The sequence below is a fragment of the Sciurus vulgaris genome (assembly GCF_902686455.1).
Source record: "Sciurus vulgaris genome assembly, chromosome: 11".
In the NCBI taxonomy this organism is placed as follows: domain Eukaryota; kingdom Metazoa; phylum Chordata; class Mammalia; order Rodentia; family Sciuridae; genus Sciurus; species Sciurus vulgaris.
In genome coordinates, this window is record NC_136472.1 from 65,347,094 (window position 1) to 65,373,132 (window position 26,039).

A 26,039-nucleotide genomic window follows, 5' to 3' on the forward strand; every position below is an offset into this window, starting at 1 on the left:
CAGAGGCCTAACAGTGAAAGGCTAGGGGTCTCTGCTAAGAGGAGCTCATTCTCCCTCCCTCCAAAGCAGCTACTCTTGGGCTTAGCTCTGTTGTCACTGACTTCTGTCCTCAGTCCCTTCCTCCCCTGGGATTGCAAACTACCCAGTCCATTAATGAACAGTCACTGTCTGTGACCTCATTAAAAAGTTGTTAATGAGACACTGCCGCTGAGGGAGCAGAGCTGACTGAGGCTCCCAGAGGACTGTGCTGGGGCCTGGAGGGAGAGAGTAGGTGAATAGACAGGCTCAGATCTGGGGAGGGGGCTAATGTCCCAGGTGGCACAGTCACGCATCCTAAAGATCTCATCTTGGGAAGGGGCCATCTTTGAAGTTCAAGTCCCTCTGGCCTGCAGGTTTCCAGAGGCAGCTGCTATCCAGAGCAGCAGCGATTTTCCTTTGAGCTGTCAGCTGAAGTTTTTAACTGACCAGATAAAAATATTTTGCTTAGCAGTTTTCATTGATAGCCATGTAAAGAATTTTCAACCTGTAGAAATTTGAATAATTTCTCTTTGGGACAGAAAATGAACTCAAAGATCTCTTTGTATTTAATTCAGCGATTAATTGTGGCATTTCTTTTTCTGTTGCTGACCCTACAGATTTGTAATCCTACTCATTCTCTCATTATTGATGTAAATAAAACTGACATACACATTGAATGAAAATTGTATTTTCTTCCACTTTGTTGGTTATATTTTACAGAACAATAACATAAAATATGAAATACAAAGTACATATGTTGGAAAGTAAATGATTAAAATTCATTATTTTAATACTGTATCTGGAAAAAAATCCTGATAAACCATGTAAAGCTACTAGATATAACAAATAATACAGAATGTGATTGGATACAAGATAAATATACAAAAGTATCAATAGTTTTTCTCAATCTAAATTAAACTTTTGTAATGTTCAAATGTAGATTTTGTGTGCTGAAAACCTGAACAGAATTTTGAATTATTTTTATTTTATTTTTTCACTTTTTTGTTTCTGCATATTGATGGGATTTATTGTTACATATTAATACATGCACACCACATAACAATATAATTTGGCCGATATCACTTACCAGCACTCTTTCCTTCTCTGTTCCTCCTATCTCTTGGTCCTTTTCCTCCATGATCTCCCTTTGATTTTTAGGAGATCCACCCCCACCTTTTTTTTTTCCCTTTTTCCTCCTTAGCTTTTACATATGAGAAAATATACAACCCTTGACCTTCTAAGTTTGACTTATTTTGCTTAACATGATGGTCTCTAGTTCCATCCATTTTCCTGCAAATGCCATAATTTCATTTTTCTTTACGGATGAATAGAACTCCATTGTGAATATATACCACATTTTCTTTATCCCTTCATTCACTGGTGGACACCTAGACAGGTTCCATAGTTTGGCTATTGTGAATTGTATTACTATAAACATGGGTATACATGTATTACTGTAATAAGATGATTAATTCTTCCCCCCATAGCCCCATAGTTTTTTTGAGGTAAAATTGAAATACAATAAAATGCACATATTTGATGTAGGCAATTTGATCAGTTTTGTATGTAATCAATATAATCAATATAAAAAGCATTTCCTTTACTTTTTAAAATTTGAAATTATGTAGATTGTATTTCCTACATGATTTGTTACATTAGAAATCAATCATCTTAAGATATATAGAACCCCACCCTGCAACTATTTCAAAATTAAATGGTACACTTATAAATATCTCAGACGTCAAGGAAGAAAGCACAAGAAAAATAAATAAAAGCTGCTTTGAACTAAGTGATAATAAAAACTTAAAATATCAGGATCTCTGGGATGAAATGGTACTCAGATGAACCTTTATAACTTAAGTACTTGTATCAGAAAGATGCTTGAATAAAAATCAAATTACTTTCAAATTATATTGCAGGAAGGAAAAAATGAGTAGGAGAAGAAATATGAGATAGAAAAAAATATCTAAAATTTGATAAAAATCAAAAAGTCTAATCAAGAAAAAAAGCAAAAAACAAAAATTAATATAATGGAAAGGAAGTTATCAAAATAACCCTACAAAATGTTAAAAATATATTCATATAACATTATAATTCTATGCTAATATATGTGAGAGCTTACATAACATGGTCTATATTAGAGAAGGATGTGTGTACTGCTGAGAAGAAAGTATACTCAGTCATTATTGGAGGAAACACTCCATATATGTCTGTTAAGTCTAAATTAGCAATTGTATTTTTTACTTTTGTAGCTTCTTTATTTAGTTTTTGTTTGGAGGCTCTGCCCAGTAATGTTAGAAGCATATAAAAGTTATCCAGTATTATTGTGTTGTGGTCTATTTGATTCTTGAGATTGAGAAGGGTTTGTTTGATGTACATAGATGATCCATTATTGGGGTCAAAATATTTATAATTGTTATGTCTTATTGATGTATAATTCCTTTAAGCAGTATGAAATGACTTTCTTTGTCCCTTCTGATTGGCTTTGGCTTGAAGTCCACTTTATCTGATATTAGGATAGAAACCCCTGCTTGTTTACACAATTTGTGTGAGTGATATGTTTTTTGCCATCCTTTCACCTTCAGTCAGTGAATGTCGTTGCTTATGAGATGAATCTTTTGGAGACAGCATATTGTTGGGTCTTGTTTTTTAATCCAATCTGCCAGTCTATGTCTTTCAATTGATGAGTTTAGGACATTAATGCTCAAGGTTATTTTTGAGATATGACTTGAGTTCCCAGTCACTTTAGGTTTATTTCTAGTTTTTAATTTGACTTAGTTTCTCCTTTGATTGACTATTCTTTTAGTGTAGTTCCTCCCTTTGCAGGTTTTCACTTTTTATTTTTTCATTTCATCCTCATGGAATATTTTGTTGAGAATGTTCTGTAGTGTAGGCATCTAGTTGCAAAATCTTTTAACTTTTATTTATCATGGAAGGCTTTTATTTCATCTTTAAACCTGAAGCTTAATTTTGATGAATATGGGATTCTTGGTTGGCATACATTTTCTTTCAGAGCTTGGTATATGTTATCCCAGGGCTTCCTAGCTTTGAGGGTCTAGGTTGAGAAATCAGCTGATTTCTGTATTGGTTTCCCCCTATATGTAATCTGATATTTTTCTTTAAGAACCTTTAAAATTCTATCCTTATTCTATATGGTAGGAATTTTCTTTAAATGTGTCTTGGTGTGGGTTTGTTGTACTTTCGTACATTTGGGGTCCTGTAAGCATCTTGTATTTGATTTTCCATTTCATTCTTAAGGTTTGGGAAATTTTCTGATATTTTTACATTGAAAAGATGTGCATTCCTTTGGTTTGTATCTACATGCCTTCATCTATCCTGATAAATCTCAAATTTGGTCATTTAGTGTTATCCCATAGTTCTTGGAAGTTCTGTTCATGGTTTCTTAACATCTTCTCCCCATAGTCACCTCTATTTTCAAGAGTATATATTTTGTCTTCATTGCCTGAGGTTCTGTCTTCCAAGTGGTCTAGTCTGTTGGTGATGCTTTCTATTGAATTTTTAATTTGGTTCATTTTCTTCATTTTTAGGATTTCTGGCTGTTTTGTTTTATTTTTTAGAATCTCTGCCTCTTTATTGAAACGATCTTTCTCTTCCTGTATTTTCTCTCTGACTTCATTCTTCTGCCATCCTTTACTTTGAAGATCAGTTTAACTATGTACATTCTAAACTCCTTCTCTGACATTTCTTCCACTGTAGTGTTGATGGATTCTGTTTTTGGTGTATCTTGGTTTGTTTGGGGCAATTTGTTCTCTTCCTTTTTCAAGTTATTTGTGTGTCTACCAATATAATAGTAAGGATCTGAGGCAATACAGTTTCTGTCCTGTGGATTTATGGTGTTCCTGAAGGTTTCCAGTACCTCACTGTTTAGGGGGGAAACAAATAGTAACAATAACTGATGCAAACAATATACAGCATTAAATCAAATACTTTCTACCATGATATTTCCAATGTTAATTATCACAAAAAACAGAAATGATATGATCATTATTGTCTACAATAAAAACAGCAAGTTTACAAAAGGGTTTATCATTTTAAAAGGTGGACAAGGAGAGAATAGAAGTAATATAGGATGTGATGATTATGAGGGAGAAGGAAAGAAGAAGTAAAAAAATTAAAGGAAGAGTGAAAGAGAGAACAGTAGAGACTGACTGTTAGCAGAAGAAAAAAGAGAATCAAGGGAAAGAGGTAGGAGAAAAAAATATATATAAAATAAAAATTTAAAAAAATTAAAAATAAAAATAAAAGAATACAAAACTAAAACATACTAATCAAACATCAGTTCTCCAGAAAAAATAATCCATGAAAAATAACTGACTTAAAAAATGCTAGAAATATGAAAAAAATCAAATATGATTATGTATAAATGTCCATTTACCATTAAAGTCACAGAGAAAAAGAATTTAAAAAATGATGAAAAGTTAAAGAATTCTTTCTATTGGAATTCAAAAGATTCTCAGTTTCTCTTCTCGGCAGTTTTAGGTATTGACTGGAGCGTGATGCTCCACCCTCTGGGGGCTGGAATGAGAGGTACCTCCACAGGCAGAACTCCTGGAGGCAGTACTTAGGCTTTGGTGGGTTCCAGGCTCTTACTGAGTGCCAATTGGTCTGGAGATTTTAAGTCAGTGCACCTCCAGTGCCCAGTACTTGCTGATCCATGCTGGAAGACTGTACCTTAGAGATCTCTCCTGGGTTCCACTCATGTGTTGGGGGCCCAGTTCTTAGTCCCCTATTTTACCTTTGGACCCCACATTTCCTGTTCTTGGGTTCAGTCTCCAAACAATCTCTCCTACCCTTCCCCTTCTGAGTTCCCAGCCAATTCGTCTCTCCCCCTGGTCCTGCAAGCAGTCAGTTTGGAGGGGGAGGGGTAGATCTGGGTGGATTTCCATGACCAGTTGTGCCCTGTGTAAGTCTCTCTCCACATTTGATTTTCTACTGGTTTCTGCTCTGTTGTGCAGTATGTGTTTACTGGGCCTATACTTTGGGCCTGACTCGGGTCTGCCAGGAATCAACTCCCTCAGCTGCTGGGGCCCACAAAGCACTTCCAAAATGGTCACTTCCTTTGTCTTCTGCATGCCACCTGGAGAGATGGCAGCTTCTTTCCCCTGCTCATGGATATCATACAGCTTGTCTTTCACGTTTGCCGGGCAACGTCCTTGCTCTCTAAATGTTCTGCACCCAGACATGCCTTAGGTCTCCCAAAAATGTGGGTTCCTTTAATTCCCTTGTCCCTGCACTATGTTTGTGGGGCTCACTCTGACTGGTGCTTTTGGCACTGCTCAGGCAGTGGCTGTGCTGCTGGAGATTTCTTCCTTACTTTATTATATCCAACCTCTTGGGTCCCTGATCCGCTTTGAATATTCAATTTTAAATTCCTGTAAGGTTTCCCCACTTTTTTTTTTGTTCACTCACCTTTCTGAGAAGCTGCCTGTCTGCTTCCTTGGTTTCACTCCACAGAGCAGCCAGGAAAGAAAACTCCTCTATTCTGCCATCTTGAAAACCTCCAGATGACTCCAGAATTTTAAATTCTTAAACTTAAAATTAAATTTAAAATTTACTATCTTTAACCTTCTCAACAAACCCTAAAATTTTATTGTCTTCTTTATAAATCTAGTAACTTTTTACACAATATAAGCACTTACTTATTCTTCCGTGGTTGAAGTTCTCTTATGACATCTGTTTAACATAAGTTTATGTTTTCTTAAAATTTATCTCATTTTCAAAATAAATCAAAATTCTTTATTATACTTGTTAACAAATTTATGGAATTTATGGTGATATCTCTATACCTGCACACATTGTGCACTTATTGCATCTAACCACCCTTCTACTCTGAATCACCCTTCTTGTTTCCCCTTCCCCTCAACAGTCTTCCCAATCCCTAAAAGCTCCTCTTAATTTCCTTCTGTTTATTTCTCTTGCCTTTCCCCAACTGTAGTGACTAGTACTATGTTCACAATTATATACAGCAGATGTTCTCATAAATATAAATATAAAAGGAAGAATAACAATTCTACAAAGCATTTCTTAATATTTCAGTAATTTTTATAAATATAATTAAGTAAACTTTTAAATGAAGTAAATCAAATAATATTAAATATTTGAACTCTCCTGGGGAAAAAATATCAACTCAAATCTTTAAACTCAATAGAATGATGGTCAAATATATATATCAAATCACTAAATAAATCTCCCAGTCCTATTTTGAAAGAAAATGACTCAAATGGCAAGAAGCACCATTCAAATCTAAGGCATTTTTAAGAGACACAACTAATGTATGAGGACATTCTATTAAAACAAAACCAAAAGATGAAGCAAGAGGATTTCCAGGTCACGATGGCCAGCTGAGAACACGAATTTATTGTTTTTATTTTTCAAAATCCCTGAAAATGAACTTAAACTCTATAAAAATAATTACACTGTATTACCACGAAACAACAAATGAAAGGGAAAAGAAATATATGATAGCTCACCATCGTGTATATCCACAAGACACACACACACACACACACAAACTAAAAGTACACAGCAGAAAGATCAATAGAACAGAGGGAAGGGAACAGAGAGAGGGAAGAGAGGAGGGAAAGAAGATGTATTGGGGACTGAATTAGAGCAAATTATATTTCATGCTTTTATAATTATGCCAAAAAGAATCTTAATGTCATGTGTAACTAAAAAGAACCAATCAAAAATGAAATATGATAGTATGCCAGTGCTGTGTAGCGTCAATAAAAAATACAACTATACATAAACTAAAGTAAAGTTAATTTTAAGGATAAATTAGAAAAATGAATGAAAGTGTGTAGAAAATGTCATTTGAAGCAAAAATAAAAAAAAAACTGGTCTATGCTGTTTGCAACACAAACACACAAGTCAAGTAGTGTTTGAAAATATAGGGAAGCAAAAAGGCATTATATAAAAATTTTATTGAAATTTCCAGAACTCCTACTATTAATAGCAATATAAAATATCTATTTTTTAAATAAAATATCTATTTTAAGTAAAATAAACTTTAATAAGTTAAAGATAATAATTTTGTTGATTAAAAGAGAATCTAAAAATTAGATGCAATGTTTTTATTTGATGAAGTAATATTAAATGTTTGAAATATGATTTTAAGGAGAAATATACACATTGCAATCAGATTTTAGGCATTTTGTGGATACAAAGATAATCAACTTAGAACAACTGACTATGGTAAATGAATTTACTTCTATAGAGAAATAGAATTTTCTCTCTGATACTGGTCGCCCCTAATCCCCAAATCCAAAATCCAAGATGCCCCCAAATATGAACTGTCTTGAGTGCTGGAATGTAACAAGTGGAAAGTTTCATACCTGGCCTCATTTGATATGTTACAGTCAAAATGCCATTGCACTGAAAATATTGTAAAAAATGGCCTATAGGCTATGTGTATTAGGCATATATGAAATATAAATGAATTTTGTATTTACACTTGGGTCTTATCCCCAAGATTATGTATGTGTAAATATTCCAAAATTCCAAAATATTCAAAATCTGAAATGCTTCTGGTTCTAAGCATTTTTGATAAACAATACTCAACCTATATATGATTGATATTCCGACATTAAATATATCCATAGTCATTAGAGTTAAAAACATCCCAAAGATAAAAATTGAACAAACCACAGAGCAAATAGATAACACATGAAAGAATAAACAAATTTTTGGTGACTTAACAACTGGAAACCATTTCATTTAAATTGCCCTTGAATCATAGATAAACTTCAAAATTACCATTGTAAGGTCATTTAGATAATAATTAAGTGAATAATTAAACTAATAATAATTTAAATAACATAATTTTTTGACAACATCAACCAACAGTGGCCCTTGAGGTAAACTCCTTCACAGTAATTTATTTTCTTTGGAAATACCTCATCAAAAAAGGATTTATAGCCTTCCCGCCCTCCCCCCCCCCAAAAGATGGGCCTAAGAAACTCTCATTAATGCAAAAAGGATCTGAGAACATCGGCAGATAGCATTCTCCAACAGAAGAAACCTCAAAGAAGGAAAGAAAATTTAGAATGAGTATATATTTTTCATTTTTGTACACAAATAATTATTTTCACTTAATTGATGAATATTTTTTAAAGGAAACAATTCTTCAAGAAAAACAAACTTGACATTCTTTGCTGTCACGACTTTTAAAAGTTAATTTGCATTTGGTATGGTTAAAATGACATGAAATGATGTCCTATGCCCTCCCATACCACCTTCTTCCCCTTATTTTGGTCTAGTTTCCACATATGAGAGAAAACATTCAGCTCTTGATTTTCTGAGTCTGGCTTATTTCACTTAGTACGATGTTCTCCAGTTCCATCCATTTACCAGCACATAACATTATCTCATTCTTTATGCCTGAGTAGTGTAACTCAGTGGAGTAGACGAAGAACAGAGGGAGGGAGGAAAGAAGGGAAAGGGGTAGAAATTTGAAACAAATTTAACAATATTATGTTATATACATATATAAATGTACAAAAAGAATTCTACTTGTATGTATATAGAAAATACCAATAAAAATAAATAAATAAAGGAATGAAAGAAAGATCAATAGAGGGAGACAGAATAGTGGGAAGGAGGAGGGAAGGGAAAGTGGGGAGAAATGGCAATTGAAATTAAATTTCTTGCATGAATTATTTTGTCAAAATGAACCCCAATATTATGTTTAATTATATGCTCTAATAAAAAATGATATGAAATATACTCAGATATTATACTAATATATAAAAATGGTCAATATAAAAATATGCAGATGTTTTCTAATGTATAAAATTGACTAATATGAAAATTAATGATGGCTTAAATCTATCTGTTTTATAACTTTGTCAATATTGATTTGCAATGTTTTTCTTAAGACATGTTATAAACAAATTATATAAAACCAGTCTGAATCAAACGTAAAATGAATAAAAATAATCATTTTAGTTTTATTCTTTTTTGAATAATTTCTTAATCCATCAATACTTTCAGGCTTATTTTGCTAATTATAATGCTCTCAAGTTCCACTCATTTTCCTGCAAATGACATAATGAAATTATTTTCATTCTTTAGATTTGTTTTTCTATCTTCAATAAATTTGAAATATGGACAAATCACATAATTCTGTGAGGAAACATGAAGTAATTAGAATTTACTAATTTGCCCATAATTTGCAAGGATCTATGTAAAAACTTCTGAAGTTTCTTATAGTTATAAATGAGAATTTGCTAGATTGTGTTGCAGTAAGAAATTATCAGAGCTTCCAAAACAAAGATTGATTTCTTACTCAGAATACATATTCATTATAGATTGAATAAAGTCTGTTCCATGTATTTGTCACTCTGAAACCAAAGATGATTAAATAACATTATATGAAAAGTTGTTACCTGTATTAAACAAGGTTAAAAAGAAAGCCCTTGGAAAATCAGATTCTAGCTCTTACACATTGTACGCAGAATTGACACAGCCTATGATTTCAAATGTAATCGATCAAATAAAGTCATAGGTCAAAAATGATGTCAATGAGAGGAATCACCAAGATAGATGATGAACATTTTGAACAAAATACAATCCATGGTACTGTTTCCATTATTAGTATGAATAGTCACTCATAAAGGCACCTCTTGTCAACAGTACATTCTGTTGACAAGGATGATTGATATCCAGGATGATAACCCAGGATGATAATCTTTGCCTCTTAATTGGAATATTTAGTCTTCTAATTCTGGTTAGGTTTATGTTTATATCTAACATCATTTTCTGTCTCAGTTTACATTATTTTTATTCTTTCTTGGTATTTTAACTATGTCTGAATTATTTGTTAATTAGTTTGACTTTTTAAAATAATTTATTTTGATTCCTTGTAAACTAATGGGGTTTGACTTTTTATTTATGTGTTTCTTCTAGGGATTATAACGTGCATTCTTGACATGTACCAGTTTACTTTAAAGTAATATTATAATTTTTTTCATATGTAATATGACATTTTTACAAAAGTAAACTTCTGTTTCTCTCTTTTGTGCTACTGCTGTCATACTTTTTGCTCATGCATATTCTGTAAATCTCATGACATTATTTTTGCTACAAAAGCTGACTGTCAACTTCTACTGATTATGTCTGCTAAGCACAACTAGAAACTCTGAACATTATCTATAAAACAAACACAAGACCAAAAGATGGAAAAAAGAAATTTGCCTTACTAGGGACCTTGTAAACCAAGGAATTAAATGATAATAAGTTTCCCTGTGTTTGCTTTGGTTTTATATATCCCAGACTTAGTATCGTAAAAAGCAGAAATCTGGAAATGAAAATAGGTACAGACAAAAGAACCTCAACAAAAGTGTATTTTATCTTGCTGAACCACCAAGAAAGGGGCAACCAGAAATATTTTAAATAATAACCACTGTATTCCTGCCAGACACAATAGAAAAAAAAAAAAAACTGTGGTGTTATCCTGACCCTTACTAACAAAGGTTTAGTGGGGAGTCAAGACTCTACCCTCACCACATTGGGTCAGAAATTGTGTCTTTCATCCCTACCGGAAAGTAATGAACTTCTCTGACCAGAACCACCAGGTGTCAGTGGAGACCATATGGAATACTTGGATTTCCACTCCCATTCTGTCCTTCTCTCTTCATATCGTGGTGAGAGGATGCTTAATGGAGAGTCAGAACGTTCACCATCATCCAGTAGAAATATGTGTTAGTGGATATCACATAGGGAGCAATAATTGAATGCTCTTACTCCTACCAGTACACTATCAGTGACAAGACTAGAGATCTAGAACTTCCACTCCTTACCAGCTATAATGAGAAGTCCCACAGTTTTGAGGTCAATGGAGAGTGAATGATGAACCTGGGCTTCTAGTCCCACTTGTATATATATCCCCTTCAATTTTGAAGCAATGTCAACGAAAACCAGCTAAGACAGAAAGTTTACAATTCAATTGTAATAAGTGAATACCCATTATGTCTTGGTTTCAATAGAAAATTATTCACCACAGAACCAGTAAAAGAATTCAAACCAAATGATAAAAGATAACCAATAGATACCAACACTGAGAATATGGAATGTTAGAATTGTCTAATAAATAATTTTAAGCAGTTGTTGCAAAAATACTTCAAAAAGTAATTAGGAAAACATTGAAACAAATGACAAAATAGAAAATTCCGGAAAATAATTAGAATATAAAAAGAAGACACAAATGGAAATTTTAGAACTGAAAGATAAAATAACTGAAATGAGTTCAGCAGATGGTCTTCATGGCAGAATGGAAAGAAGAAGGGAATGTATCACTAAACTGGAAAATAGAACAGTAGCAATCACCTAATCAGAACAGCATAAATCATCTAATCAGACCAACAGAAAGAAAATAGACTGAAAATATGAAACAGAGATTGAGTACTGCTGGAATTATAATGAGAGACCTTAATTTTAAGGTTGTTAGTATCTTAAAAAGAGAGGAACAAGACAGTAGGACTCCAATAGGATCTAATCAACATTATAGGACAATTCTTCCAACAACAGCAGAATACATTTTTTTCAAGTGCCCATGAAAAATATAACAAGATAGACCATATCCTTGGCCACAAAACAAATCTCAACACATTTTAGAGAGTAGAAATCATAAAAAGTATTTTCTGTAGCCACAATGAATTAAAGCTAATGTCTATGAATTTGACTTTTTCAGGAGTCCACCTGGAGGAGACATCTTTCTTGTTTCTCTGTGTCTGGCTTATTTCACTGAACACTGTGATGTGCAAATCCATCCACATTGCTGAAAATAACAGGATTTTGTCCTTTATAAAGTGTTTTCAAATACTCAGCCTACATCTCTTGAATATAGTACATATGCTCACAGTATCTGACTCTTCCTATATATTGCTGAATTATTGCTGAATTATATGTTTTAATATTTTGTTTTTATTAACAAGAAATGTTGGTCTTTAATTTTCATTTTTGCCCTTTCTTCAATTTTTGTATCAGGGTAATATCAAATTTATAAAATAAAGTGGAAAGTGTTCTCTTTTCCTGTTTTCTGGAAGAGATTGTGTAGTATTAGTGTTTTTTAAACACTTCTCTGGTGAAACCATATAGGCCTAGATATTTCCTTTTAGAGTTTTTGTTTGTTTGTTTGTTTTTGCTTTTTGTTTTTTGGGGTTTATTTTTGGTACTGGGGTTTGAACTCAGAGGCACACTACCACTGAGCCACATTCCCGGCCCTATTTTGTTTTTTATTTAGAGACAGAGTCTCACTGAGTTGCTTAGTGCCTTGCTTTTGCTGAGGGTGGCTTTGAACTCATGATCTTCCTGCCTCAGCCTCCTGAGCTGCTGGGATTACAGGTGTGCACCACGTCACCAGGCATCTTTTTGGAGCTTTTAAACTAATAATTTATCTTTAATAAATTATCAGACTATTGAAATGGTCTATTTTATGTTGGGTGAGTTGTGATAGTTTGTATTTTTAAAGAAATTGGTTGATTTCTTTGAAGTTGTTAAAGTGGTGAGTGGAGAACTGTTCATAGTATTTACTTACTATCCTTTTTATTTATTCATAATTTATACTGGTCATATTATTCATCTTGCTTCATTCTTTAAATTGGTAACTTATGTTTTCTTTTTTCTTTGTAATCTTTTTAAAGGTTTGTCAACTTTATTCTTCTTTTCATAAAAAACTGTTCTTTGTTTCACTAATTTTCTCTTTGTTTTTCTGTTCCTGCTTTCATTGATTTCTGCTGTGATTTTTAGGAGTTTTTTCTTCCTGTTGGCTTTGGATTGATATTATGCTTCTTATTTTTTTAAGTGCTTGAAGTAGAAACTTAGAGTGTCAATTTCAGAATATCCTCTTTTCTAAAGTGTGTTTTTAGTGCCATAAATTTTTTCTTGGGATTGCTTTAGCTATGTCCTGCAATTATGACTTGTATTCAATGCTACTTTCATTTCATTCAATGTATTTTAAAATCTCAGTTGAGACTGTTTCTATGATCCACTGATTACTTAGAAGAGTGTTACCTAGGATCCAGATGCAAATGAAACTACAAGATATTGCCACACTCTTATAGAAAACACTAAAATTAAAAATAGTGACAACTCTAAATGATGGCAAGGATGAAGAAAAACTGTATCACTCACACATTTCTGGCAGTGATGTAAGATGTGGTAACTACTCTAGAAAACAATTTTAGGTTTTCTTTTAAAAAACTGACTGTTAGATTAACATATATCTCAGCACTTGCACTCTTTGTATTTATCCCAGAAAAGTGAAAACAAACGTTCACGTGAAAACTATATACAAAGTTTATAGTAGCTTTATTTACCATAGCCTCAAACTGAAAACAATCCACATATTGTTCAACTGGTGTGTATTTAAACAAACTGACGTATATCCACAGTATGAGATGCTACTCAATAGTTAGAAGTCAGATATTGATACAATCATTTTTAATTTTCTTTGTGATTCTACAGACAATTTTGGTGGAAACAAAAACCAAAATATGGAAAAAAAGTCAATTCCAAAAGATTACATGAAGTATGATTCCATTTATAGCATCCCTGAAATGGCAAAATGCAAAAGTAGAGATCAGATTAGTGGTTGCCAGAGGTAAAGGAAAGGAAAAGGGTAGGAGAGAAATGGGGCCCTCATCATAGTCCGCACACTCTATGCCATAGCATTTACTCCTCAGTGACTCTCTGAGGCACGTTAATCTCACATAGGTTAGGAATCTAAGGTTCAAAGAAGTTAAGTAAATTGCCCCAAATTATTTTACTGAGTCAGGATATAAACCCAGATTGTCCTGACCCAAAGTCTCTGGGCTCCTTTCAGAAAAGGGGACTAAAGTGTGACATGACAGAAAGAAATGAGGCCTGCCAAGGAACTAGAAGGCAAAGGGGGACGTTGTGAGGTGGTAGGGAATTCCGTAATGCCACGTGACTCTCCTAATGAACTCCTATTTTCTGAGTTTCCCCAAAATTTCACTTGTATCTCTTTTTGATCTCTTGGACTCCTGCCTTGGAGCCATTCCAAAGCATCAGAAGGAGGAGGAGAAAACGAGAGCCAAAGGAAGGAGGTGCAAGATAAAGGAGTCCTCCTTGGTTTGGCAGAGCTCTCTGACATGGAAGGAACAGAAGGTGGAGTCTCTGTATCTTTCTTTGTCCTGATTCTTCAACCGTCTTTTACATACACCCCCTAAGTCCTCCTAGTCAGTCTAGCCATCTCATCTAAAAGAGTGAGTAGGTTCTATTATCTGCTGATTTCTCTTCAAGTGGTCGATTATCCCATGTTTTCTTTATTTTGCTCAATACTCCCATTTCCTATTCCTTCCTACACCTAACAAAACCCTGAACTCCTATTAATATTGTCCACCTCTTGTCCATTCTGTTGCTACTCTTCATCTTTTTCCTCATATTCTTTATTCATATTCTGCCTGTCCTCCCTATGTCCTTTATGATCTTCCATTCCTAGTCCATTCTTTCCATATTTCCATATCTTCACCTAATATTCTCATTGAATCTACAGTCTATACTGCAAGTTCATCTCACCCTAAAATCATAACTTTATCTAGACAGTCCAATCTTCCTGCACTTAATCTAACTTCATCATGATTTTTCTGGTACCTGAAGATTTACCATCAATGTGACTTTCCAAACTGTCAAACTTTTTGGTAATCTATTGAAACCTTCCACTTGTGATCATTTCCACTCAAATCATTTTTGCATTCTGCCATCATTATAGTTCATTCCTATTATCTGCAACTCATCTCTTCTGCCCATATTATACCTTTCTCCACTTTTCCATTCATCTGTGCCTCCATATAGCCATTATAGTGTCATTGCTTATAAAAGAAGACCTTCTAACAGGAAAGCACTGTCAGAAGGAGAGACAGATACAGCAGTGAATGAACTGTGTCTGCAGAATATGGATAGTTTGGGAGGGGTGATTATGAAGGAACTAAAACATGAAAGATAAATATGAATTCCTGGGAGCAGGGTGGGTTTTGTTGACAGGGAGAGGTATATGTGCCAAGTCACAGAGTGAGAAAACATCACGGCATATTTGAAAAAGGAAAGTGGACAATGACTGCCGTGGAACAGTTGAAGGAAACACATTTTGATGCCTTTTGGGAGGATTTCATATGTGTTTGCCAATACTGGATGCTTTCACAGTCACCCCAGAAACAAGTGGAGGATAGAAAGAGGAGAGCTTGGTCTGGAGTAAAAAAGACAATGTTAGAAAAACTGCTGAAATCATTAAGTTAAGAAATAGCAAGGACATGGCATAAGGGACTAGAGAGAAGGCAGTAGAAATAGGACAGGAAAGGGGCAGACATGAGGGATAGTTAAAGAGACAGTTTAGATAGGATTTAGATTACTGTGGGTAGAATGTGGGGTGGGAGGAGGATGGGTATGAAAGATCTAGGAAACTTCCAGATCTCTGGCAGAGGTGACTACATGGAAACAAATGCCATTCATTGTGATAGAGGAATAATAGGTTTGGGAAGGACTTCTCTAGAATTCATTTTATTTGAGAAACTCTGGTGACTTCTGGGAAATTATGTCCACTTCTTGCTGTACCAATAACAACCTATGGGGCCACTTTAACTACATAGCTCCTCTTTTATGTCTTTCTGAGCAATGGCAGCAGTGATACAGCAAGTGAAATGGCATGCAAGCTTTCACAGTATTTAATGGGAACAGTAATGAGAAGAATGCAAAGGCAAAAAGAAAAGAAGAGTAACTGATAAGGGGATGCCACATGAGCCAAGACTTGAAGGCAAGCAGGAGTCAGCCATGCTCATGAAACCTCAGCATGAGCCGAGTTAGGTGGTGATAATGTGTGCTTAGAGCTTCAAGGTTTACAAGACAATGTGGACTGTGGCAAGAAGCAAAATTTTGGTGAAAGCAATGGCAGATCATGAAGTACCCGTAGGTCTTGTTAAATAGTTATAACAGTATTGTGTAGGTAATGCGGCACTGTGGATGGGTTTTAAGCAGAGGAGTAGAGGAGCTGGAGGGGTGAGATCGCAGGCAGAGATAGCAATTAGGAGTTCACATGTTTGCAGAGCATCAAACATTAAGGTAGTTTTCCATTATTCTTTTCTATTTAAGGATAAGCATGCAGGTCTGAGGCCAAGAGAGTCAAAAGCAGAACGATTGGCATACAAGTTAGTTACTGAGGAGAAAGAACTAAGACTCAGGTCATAAAGGACAATTTCAAGTTGAAGTTTCCCACTTAAAAATCTAGTGCATGGTGGAGAGATGGGCATGGCAATACAAAGTTTGATGTGTTAGAATATGAAAATACATTCCTACTACTAGATTATGAACTTCTTAAAGACTATTAACACTTTATGTACTACAAACTCTTAGCTTATGCGTTATTTAGAACATAGTTGCTCCATTTAAATTTTGAAACAAACAAAATTATGGGCAAAGATGGTACGAATGGAGGTGATGGGTAATGCAAGTCAGAGATATAGGCATTTTATAGTTGCATTAGAGTGAACTAGTACTGAGAGATATGTCAAGGGCTCAAGTAATGACAGCAGAGTATAAAGAGAAGAGAATTTCAGGTATAAAATTATTAGCAGGTTAAAGTTTGCTTTGTGAGCACATTTTGCCTCTGGTACCTTCATAGGAGCTAAGTATAGAGGACCTCATAGGTCTAAGAGTAAAAAGAAAGACAATTTCTGGGAAGAAATAGCCCAGAGACATTCAGCTGACTCTAGCCCATTCTTTCTAATCTGTGTACTCCTCTCAATTTATGACTGTACAGGATGTGGGGTGAAAATAGTCCTTTATTCAAATCAACTATCATGTGGAATTGCTAGCTTCTATTCACATCAGGCCCAGGAGAAAACTCGAGGTTTCAAAAGGAAAAACTTTTATCTTTGATATTAAGGTAAACAGAGAGTGCTCCACCAAATGTAAACTGGTCGATGCTAAAAGAAGGTACTCTACTCTCACTCCAAGCGAGTTAGCATGACTTTTACAACTGATGGGATTGTTCTTCTGTTATCTGGCATCCATTTCATAGCTTGATTTTCCAGTGGGTCCCATATCCTCCCCTTAAGTACTGAGCTTTGTGAGACATTCATTCTACAGTTGTAATCTTTGGTGTTCTGTGTTGGTCTCTTTTATTTGCAGATGGAAACTGCTTCTCTAGCTGAACCCCAACAATTCTCTCCTCTATATGTGACTCTAGGAAATATCTTAATGATATATATCTAGGATCTATCATCCTTCATATCTCCTGAATATTTCAGAAGCTCCAAGGTCCTGACTTCCTGGTCCCACTTCTTACCATTTATGTGACCCAGAGCAAATCTCTTAATCTCTCTGTATTTCAGTTTCTTTAGGTGGTAAGTGAGGCAATTACTCAGAGTAACTGACAGATTTTTCTGAAGATCAAGTGAACTAACACTGCAGACATTTTGGAACAGTGCCTGCAATAATAATGCATAGCAAATGCTCCATTGTGTTATATGGTATTGTTCCTCCATTGTGTAATTTATTTTCTCAAAATAGAGTCACAATCCAACTCATGACAAATTCTCACTTTGGGTAACTGAGACTCAACATTTTTGGTTTATTTTTATTTTATTTTATTTTGCTTGTGAAAATTTATTACTACTGTATTTTCATTATCAAAATTGGTGATCTTGATCTTTCCTTCTTGCTTTTGTATAGGGCCAAAGAGAGACCTTGGGATCAACTAGTGTCATTTTGCTTGGTGTTTCTCCATACACACTTCCGGAAGTGCCAGAACAAACTCCTATTCGGTCTCCAATACAAAACCTATTTAGTTTTGTCCATGTTTGCGTTATCTTATTTCTCAGTTCAATGATTAATTATATGCACTATATACACTGCATCCTGTCAACATAAACCCACCAATAGAAAAGCTAGATTCTTGAGGCTGCCTCCTGAAGACACTCTATTTTCATCTCCTGAAGAGTACTGGACAAAACTGATGTCATGGAGCGGAGAAACCACAGTGGGAGAGTAAGTGAGTTTGTGTTGCTGGGCTTCCCGGCTCCTGTGCCTCTGCGGGCACTGTTGTTCTCCCTTTCTTTGCTGGCCTATGTGTTAGTGCTATCTGAAAACACCCTCATCATTGTGGCAATTAGGAACCACTCCACCCTTCACAAACCCATGTATTTTTTTCTGGCTAATATGTCTTTCCTAGAGATCTGGTATGTCACGGTCACTATTCCGAAGATGCTTGCTGGCTTCATTGGGTCCAAGCAGAATTATGGACAGATAATCTCCTTTGAGGGTTGCATGACCCAGCTTTACTTTTTCCTAGGCTTGGGCTGCACTGAGTGTGTCCTTCTTGCTGTTATGGCTTATGATCGCTATGTGGCCATCTGTCATCCTCTCCACTACCCTGTCATTGTGAGTGGCCGACTGTGTGTGCAGCTAGCTGCTGGCTCCTGGGCTGGAGGTTTTGGCATTTCCATGGTTAAAGTGTTTCTCATTTCTCGCCTTTCTTACTGTGGCCCCAACATCATCAACCACTTCTTCTGTGATGTTTCCCCATTGCTCAACCTTTCATGCACTGACATGTCTACAGCAGAACTTACGGACTTTGTTCTGGCCATTTTTATCCTGCTGGGGCCACTCTCTGTCACTGGAGCTTCCTACATGGCCATTACTGGTGCTGTGATGCGCATCCCCTCAGCGGCTGGACGCCATAAAGCCTTTTCCACCTGTGCCTCTCACCTCACTGTTGTGGTCATCTTCTATGCAGCCAGTATCTTTATCTATGCCCGGCCTAAGGCTCTCTCAGCTTTTGACACCAACAAGCTGGTCTCTGTACTCTATGCTGTCATTGTACCCTTGCTCAATCCCATCATTTACTGCTTGCGTAACCAAGAGGTCAAGAGAGCCCTACGTCGAACTCTTCACCTGTACCAGGGACAGGATGCCAACCTGAGGAAATCTGGCAGAGATGGTTAGAGCAGAAGGGTGGAGTGTGGTGAAACTGGGGTTGATGTCTTCTGTGAAGTCCTGTGGAGTTCCTGGGGCCAAAATCAGGAGCTAGCCTTTCAAAGGTATCTCCTAGGAATCTCTGCAGGGAATATGTCCTGTGATTAGTCCAGGAGGAGGAAGAGGAATGGATTACAACTGGAAGCTACTAAATTTCTAGAGGAGCCAACAGGCTAGAGGTTGGCCGGTTTTGTGTCCACTTTTGTAATCTACATAGACCCAATTCTATCCAAGGAAGTACAGGCTTCATTATGGAAAAACAACAGACTTCATGATGAGCTCTTGTCTAGCCAGAACCCACTGACTATAACCTGTGAGGTAACAGAGGTACTGGAGATGACTAACCAAAGCAATGAGATAAAAAACAGACTTCTTAGGTTGACAACCTATCACTGCCTGGACCACAGGGGTCTCTAGTTTCATTTCTAATTTACCAAGGTCAGTATCTACATTAAAATAGTGACTGAAAGCAATTGTTTCTTTAATCTTCTGGCTCCCTAATTAAGCTACAAGCATCATAGAGACAGGACCACATTTGCTTACATGCCATTTTAGTATATTGGTCCCCAACAGTACCTAATACATAATGGCTATGAATAAATATAATAAATAAACACAGCTTGGAGTCATAGAGGAAAGAAACACTAAACTACAGATGAGGTTGTTTGGCAGGTGTAAGAACTAAACCCATCACACTTTACTAGGATATGGGAAGCTACAAATTGACTCATTCTTGCTGGAAGGAAATTTGAATATGTATTACAAACTAAAAATATCGAAACTATTATGATTCAGATTTGTGTAGAATATTTTTATTTATAATGACAATAACATGGAAATATACTTAACTTTCACAAACAGGGCATTATTTAAGTGAATTATAGTCCATACATTAAATGGAATATTATGAAGAAATGAAAATAACAGAATCTAAATAGAATTAATGACAGAAAGAATATTCTAATATTCTTCATATGTGAAAAGGTTAGGCTACACAACAGTATCAAAAGAATCAGCCTTGGAGTGGTGGCTCAGTGGTAAAGCACTTGCCTAGTATGTGTGAGGCACTGGGTTCAATTCTTAGCACCACATATAAATAAATAAAATAAAGTCCATTGACAGCTTAAAAAAGGAAAATATTAAAAAAAGAATCAGCCTTATTTATTTGTTTAAACCTGAATAGAAAGAATTTTAACAAAATATTAGCTACAGCTATGCAATAGACTTCTTACTCATAAATTGCATCCTGTGGCAAAGCATTGTTCTGAACATATTTATTTAAATAAACATTTCTTAGTCAATAAGATCTATAATTTTATTTATCTGTACAGAGAGATAGTTGGAAGATATATCAGTATCATATTCAGAAATTTGGCTCCCTACTGTTTTGCCCAAGACCCAGAACACTGAAGATGATGAAGTTTCTTGTATCTTCAACTGTGGCATCTGATTATTGCTACTGTGTCTTTTTTTAGTTGTCTGCTGCTTAATAAAGTTTGTGAAAGGCTACAAGCAAGGATATTGGGCATTGTTTGCTAGTCTATACTTACTACAAATTTTAATATAATAATTATATCCATGCTAAAACTTTGCATAACTTTGTCTTATTTTTAAAAAAATTTTAATTTGTTCTAATTAGTTATACATAACAGAATGTACTTTGATACATCATATATAAATGGAGTATCATTTCTCATTCTTCTTGTTGCATATGATGTGGAATCTCACCAGTGGTACAGTTATATATGTACATAGGGTAATAATATCTGATTCACTCTATTATCCTTCCTACCCTCATCCCCCTTCCCTTCACTCCCTTCTACCTAAGTGTCTTATTACAGTAAGTGTAAAGATAAAAAGTTGGATATAAAGTTTATCAAAAGTCTACTCCAAAATTTTCAACCCCTGAACAAATTTCTGAAGGGGACAGTGATCTGGGAAGGGGTGTGTCCTTCTCTGGGCATTACTATTATAGTTAACTGTAGTTAATAGGAAGTACAAAGGAGATATTGAATTTCTTCCTTGTACTTTATTTTCTAAGCCTTTTTAAATAAAATGCATTACTCTTTCAAGTTAAAAGTACCTCTGTACAATGGAATAATACTTGGCTTTAAAGAAGAATGAAATTATGGCATTTGTGGGTAAATGAATGTAGTTGGAGAATATCATGCTAAGTGAGATAAGCCAAACCCAAAAAACCAAAAGTCGAATGTTTTCTCTGATATGCGGATGGTGGGGAGCTAGGGAAGAATAGAGTTACCTTATATTAGGTAGAGGGGAGTGAAGGGAGGGGAAGGGGTAAGGGAGAAGGAATAATAGTAGAGTAAAACAGATATTGTTACCTCATGTACTATATGATTGCATGACTGATGTGATCTTACAATATGTACAATCAGAAAAATGAGGAATTACACTCCATTTATGTATGATCTATCAAAATGTATAAATGCAGTCTACTGTCATGTACAACTAATTAGAACAAATTTTAAAAAATAATATAAAATTTAAAAAAAAATCTATTTTTTACTTCAAGTTCAAGTCCAAACACTTAGGTATAGAAACAATTCTTATCACTGTGTCCTGAACACATCCATCTTATGATAAAAAATGAATGAGTGGAGGTTTGTTTCTGTGTGAACTATGACTAGATTGAGCCTTCTACTGACTTGGACTGAATTTCAATAGTTGTATGACCTTCACGGCTTGCACTGATTTTAAGGTCATAAAACCTGAGGTTTTTCAAAATGAAGCATTAATATCTGATAAAGTTTTCTCCATTCTCCATTGATTTAACTCATTTCTCCCTTTAATGTAGATGTGAGAATTTGTTTTATCCCTGTTCCATTAGTCTCAGACTATCTTTATAATCTGCCAGTCTTTCACACTGTTGCATAGATGATGTAACTTTGGGGGAAGTCACTATTCTCTTGCATCAGTACAGGAGGTAGAAGTACTGGATCTAGCTGAGTCATTCAGACCGGAGTGCTTATTCATCGTGACCCAAGGCAGCTAACATCTACGAGGAAAGTGAGGATCAGTACAGATGATTTTTGTGCTCAAAATGTCGAGGGGAGCTGAGAATGTGGCTCAGTGGTAGTACACTTGCTTAATAAGCACAAGGCCCCAGGTTCAATCCCTAGTAACCCCTGCCTCCCCCCAAAAAAGTCAGATGGTTGCCACCAACGTTGAATAAAAGTCTGCCTTTCAAATTTCTTCACAGCATGTTTTGATTTTCCTTTTGGTCTTTATTTTAAACCCTTGTTCACTGCAAACTTTGTACACATGGATTTTTGATTTCTATTAACAGCACTTATTTTATATTAACAATCTAATATCTTAATATTTGCCAACATTTAATATTGTTAGAAAATATCCTCAAAACCTTTCTGGATGAGGAATATTTTAAATATAACAATCATCCTACAGTTCTAAAAACCCTATTTCCTCTATTAAAAACCCATGCAGTTATGAAATAGAAGTAAAAATGGTCAAATATCAGAGCAGAGAAGACTAAATTGGCAAGATTCCTGTGTGGAGTATAGTATATTGCATTGGATCCTGAAACATAAAAAGAATTTTATTGGGAAGGTAGGAGGCGGTGCTACATTTATGTATGATTTATCAAAATGTATAAAGGCATTCTACTGTCATGTACAACTAATTAGGACAAATGTAATTAAAGAATTTAAAAAAGAAAAATGAATAAAAAATAAAAAGAATTTTAATGGAAAAATTCAGAAATGAATAAAATGGTAAAGTTTAAATATTGATATATCAGTTTTCATTTCTTAGGTTTGACAATTATACATGGAATGAAAGAGAATTATATTAAAGGAAAGAAAGGTTGATGAATATATGAGACCTCTTTTTATCACCTTCATAATTTTTCTGTAAATCTACTATTATTCAAAAATAAAATAAATATTAAAAAGCATTACTAGTCTTTTTAGACTTAATAACTTAATAGAAGTTTGATTATTTTTAGGGGTTTCCACAAAATGAAGTTATGCTATGCTTTTCTTTATGGTTACAGTAATATGTACAGTCAACACTCCTCTTTTGTGAAGATATTTTTAAAAAAATTTTACCTGAAATTTTAATTCTTATGACATTTATTCATCAATATTGTTTTAATTTAGTTAATTCATGAGAGAGAGTTTTAACCTAAACATAGCTAACCGCTTTATGCATTTATTCCTCTGGCCAAGTATATCAGCTCTTTCAGGAAGCACTCTTAGGTGCGGACAAGCGTTAGGTCAATTACAGGAGATATGGACGATGAGAGCCTAAAAGACAGGTGTCTTTATTTTCTCTTAGAATCCTTACTTAGGGCAAGATTGCCTTCCCTGACCTTCATGTTTCATAGTCTTATTTCATGATGACCAGCAAACCCAGCCTTCTTAGAATCAGTGTCAACTCACCTTGTGGTGTTAGACCAAGAGTATGATAGGAGGAGAAGGAGGAGGAGGGAAGGGCTAGATTCACTCTCCCTACCAAGTTACAACTAGTCATTAGCAGGCGGTCAGATCCTCAAGAGTTGGACAAAGCTTCCCTAGAATTCCTCATTTTCTCAGGCTTTTGCTTCAGCTCTATTCAACTGCCTTTGACTACAGACCAAGACACAAAATTCATCAGTTGAGTCTTTGTTCTTGCAAAATTTCTTGCAATCAATTCTAGAGTTTATGGTTACTTGAGGCACAATTTGTAGCAGAGACCCTGAAAGCTCCTAGGCTGTGGTCAACTCTACAGACAGGGGGGCTGCTGCTTCCCCTGTTCTGAGCACATGGTGCACACTTTGCGAGTGTCCCTTCAGTGACAGGATGCTTCCTGGAATCCAAGGCAGTGGTTATGATCTCTAGTCACAATAGAGGCCGCATTATTCTGTAGTCTCACTGTTTCAGTTTTTTAATTGCTATGTCCAAAAGACCTGACGAAAACAACGTAGAAGAGGAAAAGTTTATTTTAGCTCATTAAGAGGCTCAGTCCATGGTGGGCTGAATCCAGAGCTCTGGGCCCAAGGTGAAACCGAACACTATGGTGGAGGAGATCATCTCAGAACAGGACAGCCAGAAAGTAGAGAGAGAGCTCCCCTCACAAGGGACAAAACATATACCTCAAAGTCATGTCCTCAGTGATCCACCTCCTCCAACCACAATCTGTCTGCCTACAGTTACCACCCAGTTATCCTTATGAGTGGATTAATTCATTGTTAGGTTACAGCCCTTATAACCTAATCATTCACCTCTGAACCTTTTTGCATTTTCTCACATATGAGCTTTTGGAGGACACCTCATATCTAAAGCATACCACTCATCTTTTGCTGTCATTCCACATTCTTTCCTGTGCTAGTCTCTCTATACTGAAAGCCCTTATACTTCATTCCTATTGATCACATCTGGGCCATGGTTCTTATTACTGCACAGGTAATTACAGCACAAAGCAGTTTTAGAACTGTTATCATACTTCATTTTTGATTCTTTTTGGTGGAGGGTACAGGGGATTGAACTCAAGGGCATTTGACCACTGAGCCACATCCCCAGCCCTACTTTTTAGAGACAGGGTCTCACTGAATTGCTTAGTGCCTTGCTTTTGCTGAGGCTGGCTTCAAATTCATGATCCTCCTACCCCAGCCTCCTGAGTTGCTGGGAGCCACCACACCCAGCTCATTTTTTATCCTTTTATCAATGATAGAATATTGACAAGGGAATTATTTTTCATCCCATCTTATGATGGATAAACTGAGGAATGAAGAAAAATTTCTAAAGCAAAGGTCTAAAAAATGGTTAAACTTATATTAGAGCCAGTTCTGACCTCTGAACTAAAATTATTTCTCATACTACTTCTAAATTACCTTGTTTTCATGAGTCTTTGATGATGTTTTTTGATGAAATCTGTTTAGGTACCTAACTTAAAAAGCATATCTTCCTCCTTGTAGTTTCTAGAACACTTAGTCTATACATGTTGTGTGGCACATGTAACAGTCTATGCTCATCATAGTACTTCTTATTTTACCAATAATACCATAATTCACAAAGAAAAGACATCATCAAGTATGTATTTTTATTCTGAAGACTATTTACCATAGCTCCTATATGTAATAAGCACTCCATAAGACCAAGAAGCATTTTTAAAATAAAGAATGAACAAACACCAAAATTTGTCTAACTGTAGCTTAGCACCCGTTGACTAATCTGTAGGGAACATTCCTCAAACTTATTTGACGGCAGTCGCTGACACCATGGTTTTAATAAACCTAACAGTCTGAATGGAGAAACTGAGGAAATGGTAAAGACTCGTCATGGATTGTAGGCCTTTGCAGTTACTGAGGCTTAGCTACGAGCTGAGGGAATGCTTTGCTCAACAGGCATCACAGCAAACTGTGATGTGAGTTCGCCTGTGCTGCCTTGCCTCATGCTGCGTGCTGGAGCTTGCCCTTCCCCCAGTCCTTTGTCTCAGACTTGTTGCCAGACAGAATCACTTGGGGATACTTGGTTTGTTTACATTAGCACAATGTATAGCTAACCTACAGGTTGGTTCTGTTATGTTTTAACAAGCATCTTAATCTGATTAGATAATGTGCCTATATATGTCTTGTACAATCATAAGTAAAATTAACCTGTGCCTTCCGAGCCTGGTCTCCTATGTCTGAGTTTACTGGGAGACATCGTGGTCATCACCCTCAGTGGGACCTCCGTTTCAAATAACAACAACAACCTTTCTCCAATCCTCCTTCCCCAGCCCCTGATAATCACTGTTCTATGATTAGCTTCTATGAGATTAACTTTTTCTGGTTTCCACATATGAGTAAGATCATAGTATGTATATTTGAGTAAAAATAGAAGAAAGGATTTTGAATGTTTATTACAAAGAAATGATAAATATTTGAGGATTATATATATGTATATATATTTTCTCTTTTTTGGACATTATATGATACATATGTGTATAAAAACATCACATGGTACCCCATAATATGTATACTTATTATGTGTCAATTAAAGATAAAAATAATA

At 35.4% G+C, this 26,039-nt stretch overlaps 1 protein-coding gene across 1 annotated transcript; it reads left to right on the top strand.

The window, feature by feature from the left end:
• Window positions 1-18,009: 18,009 nt before the first annotated feature.
• OR6A2 (olfactory receptor family 6 subfamily A member 2) lies at window positions 18,010-18,996 on the top strand (the record flags this gene model as incomplete). The annotated part of the gene is made up of 1 exon (XM_079105764.1): window positions 18,010-18,996. The coding sequence occupies exon 1, from the start codon at window positions 18,013-18,015 to the stop codon at window positions 18,994-18,996; it is 984 nt and encodes a 327-aa protein (XP_078961890.1). The 5' UTR covers window positions 18,010-18,012.
• Window positions 18,997-26,039: the final 7,043 nt, after the last annotated feature.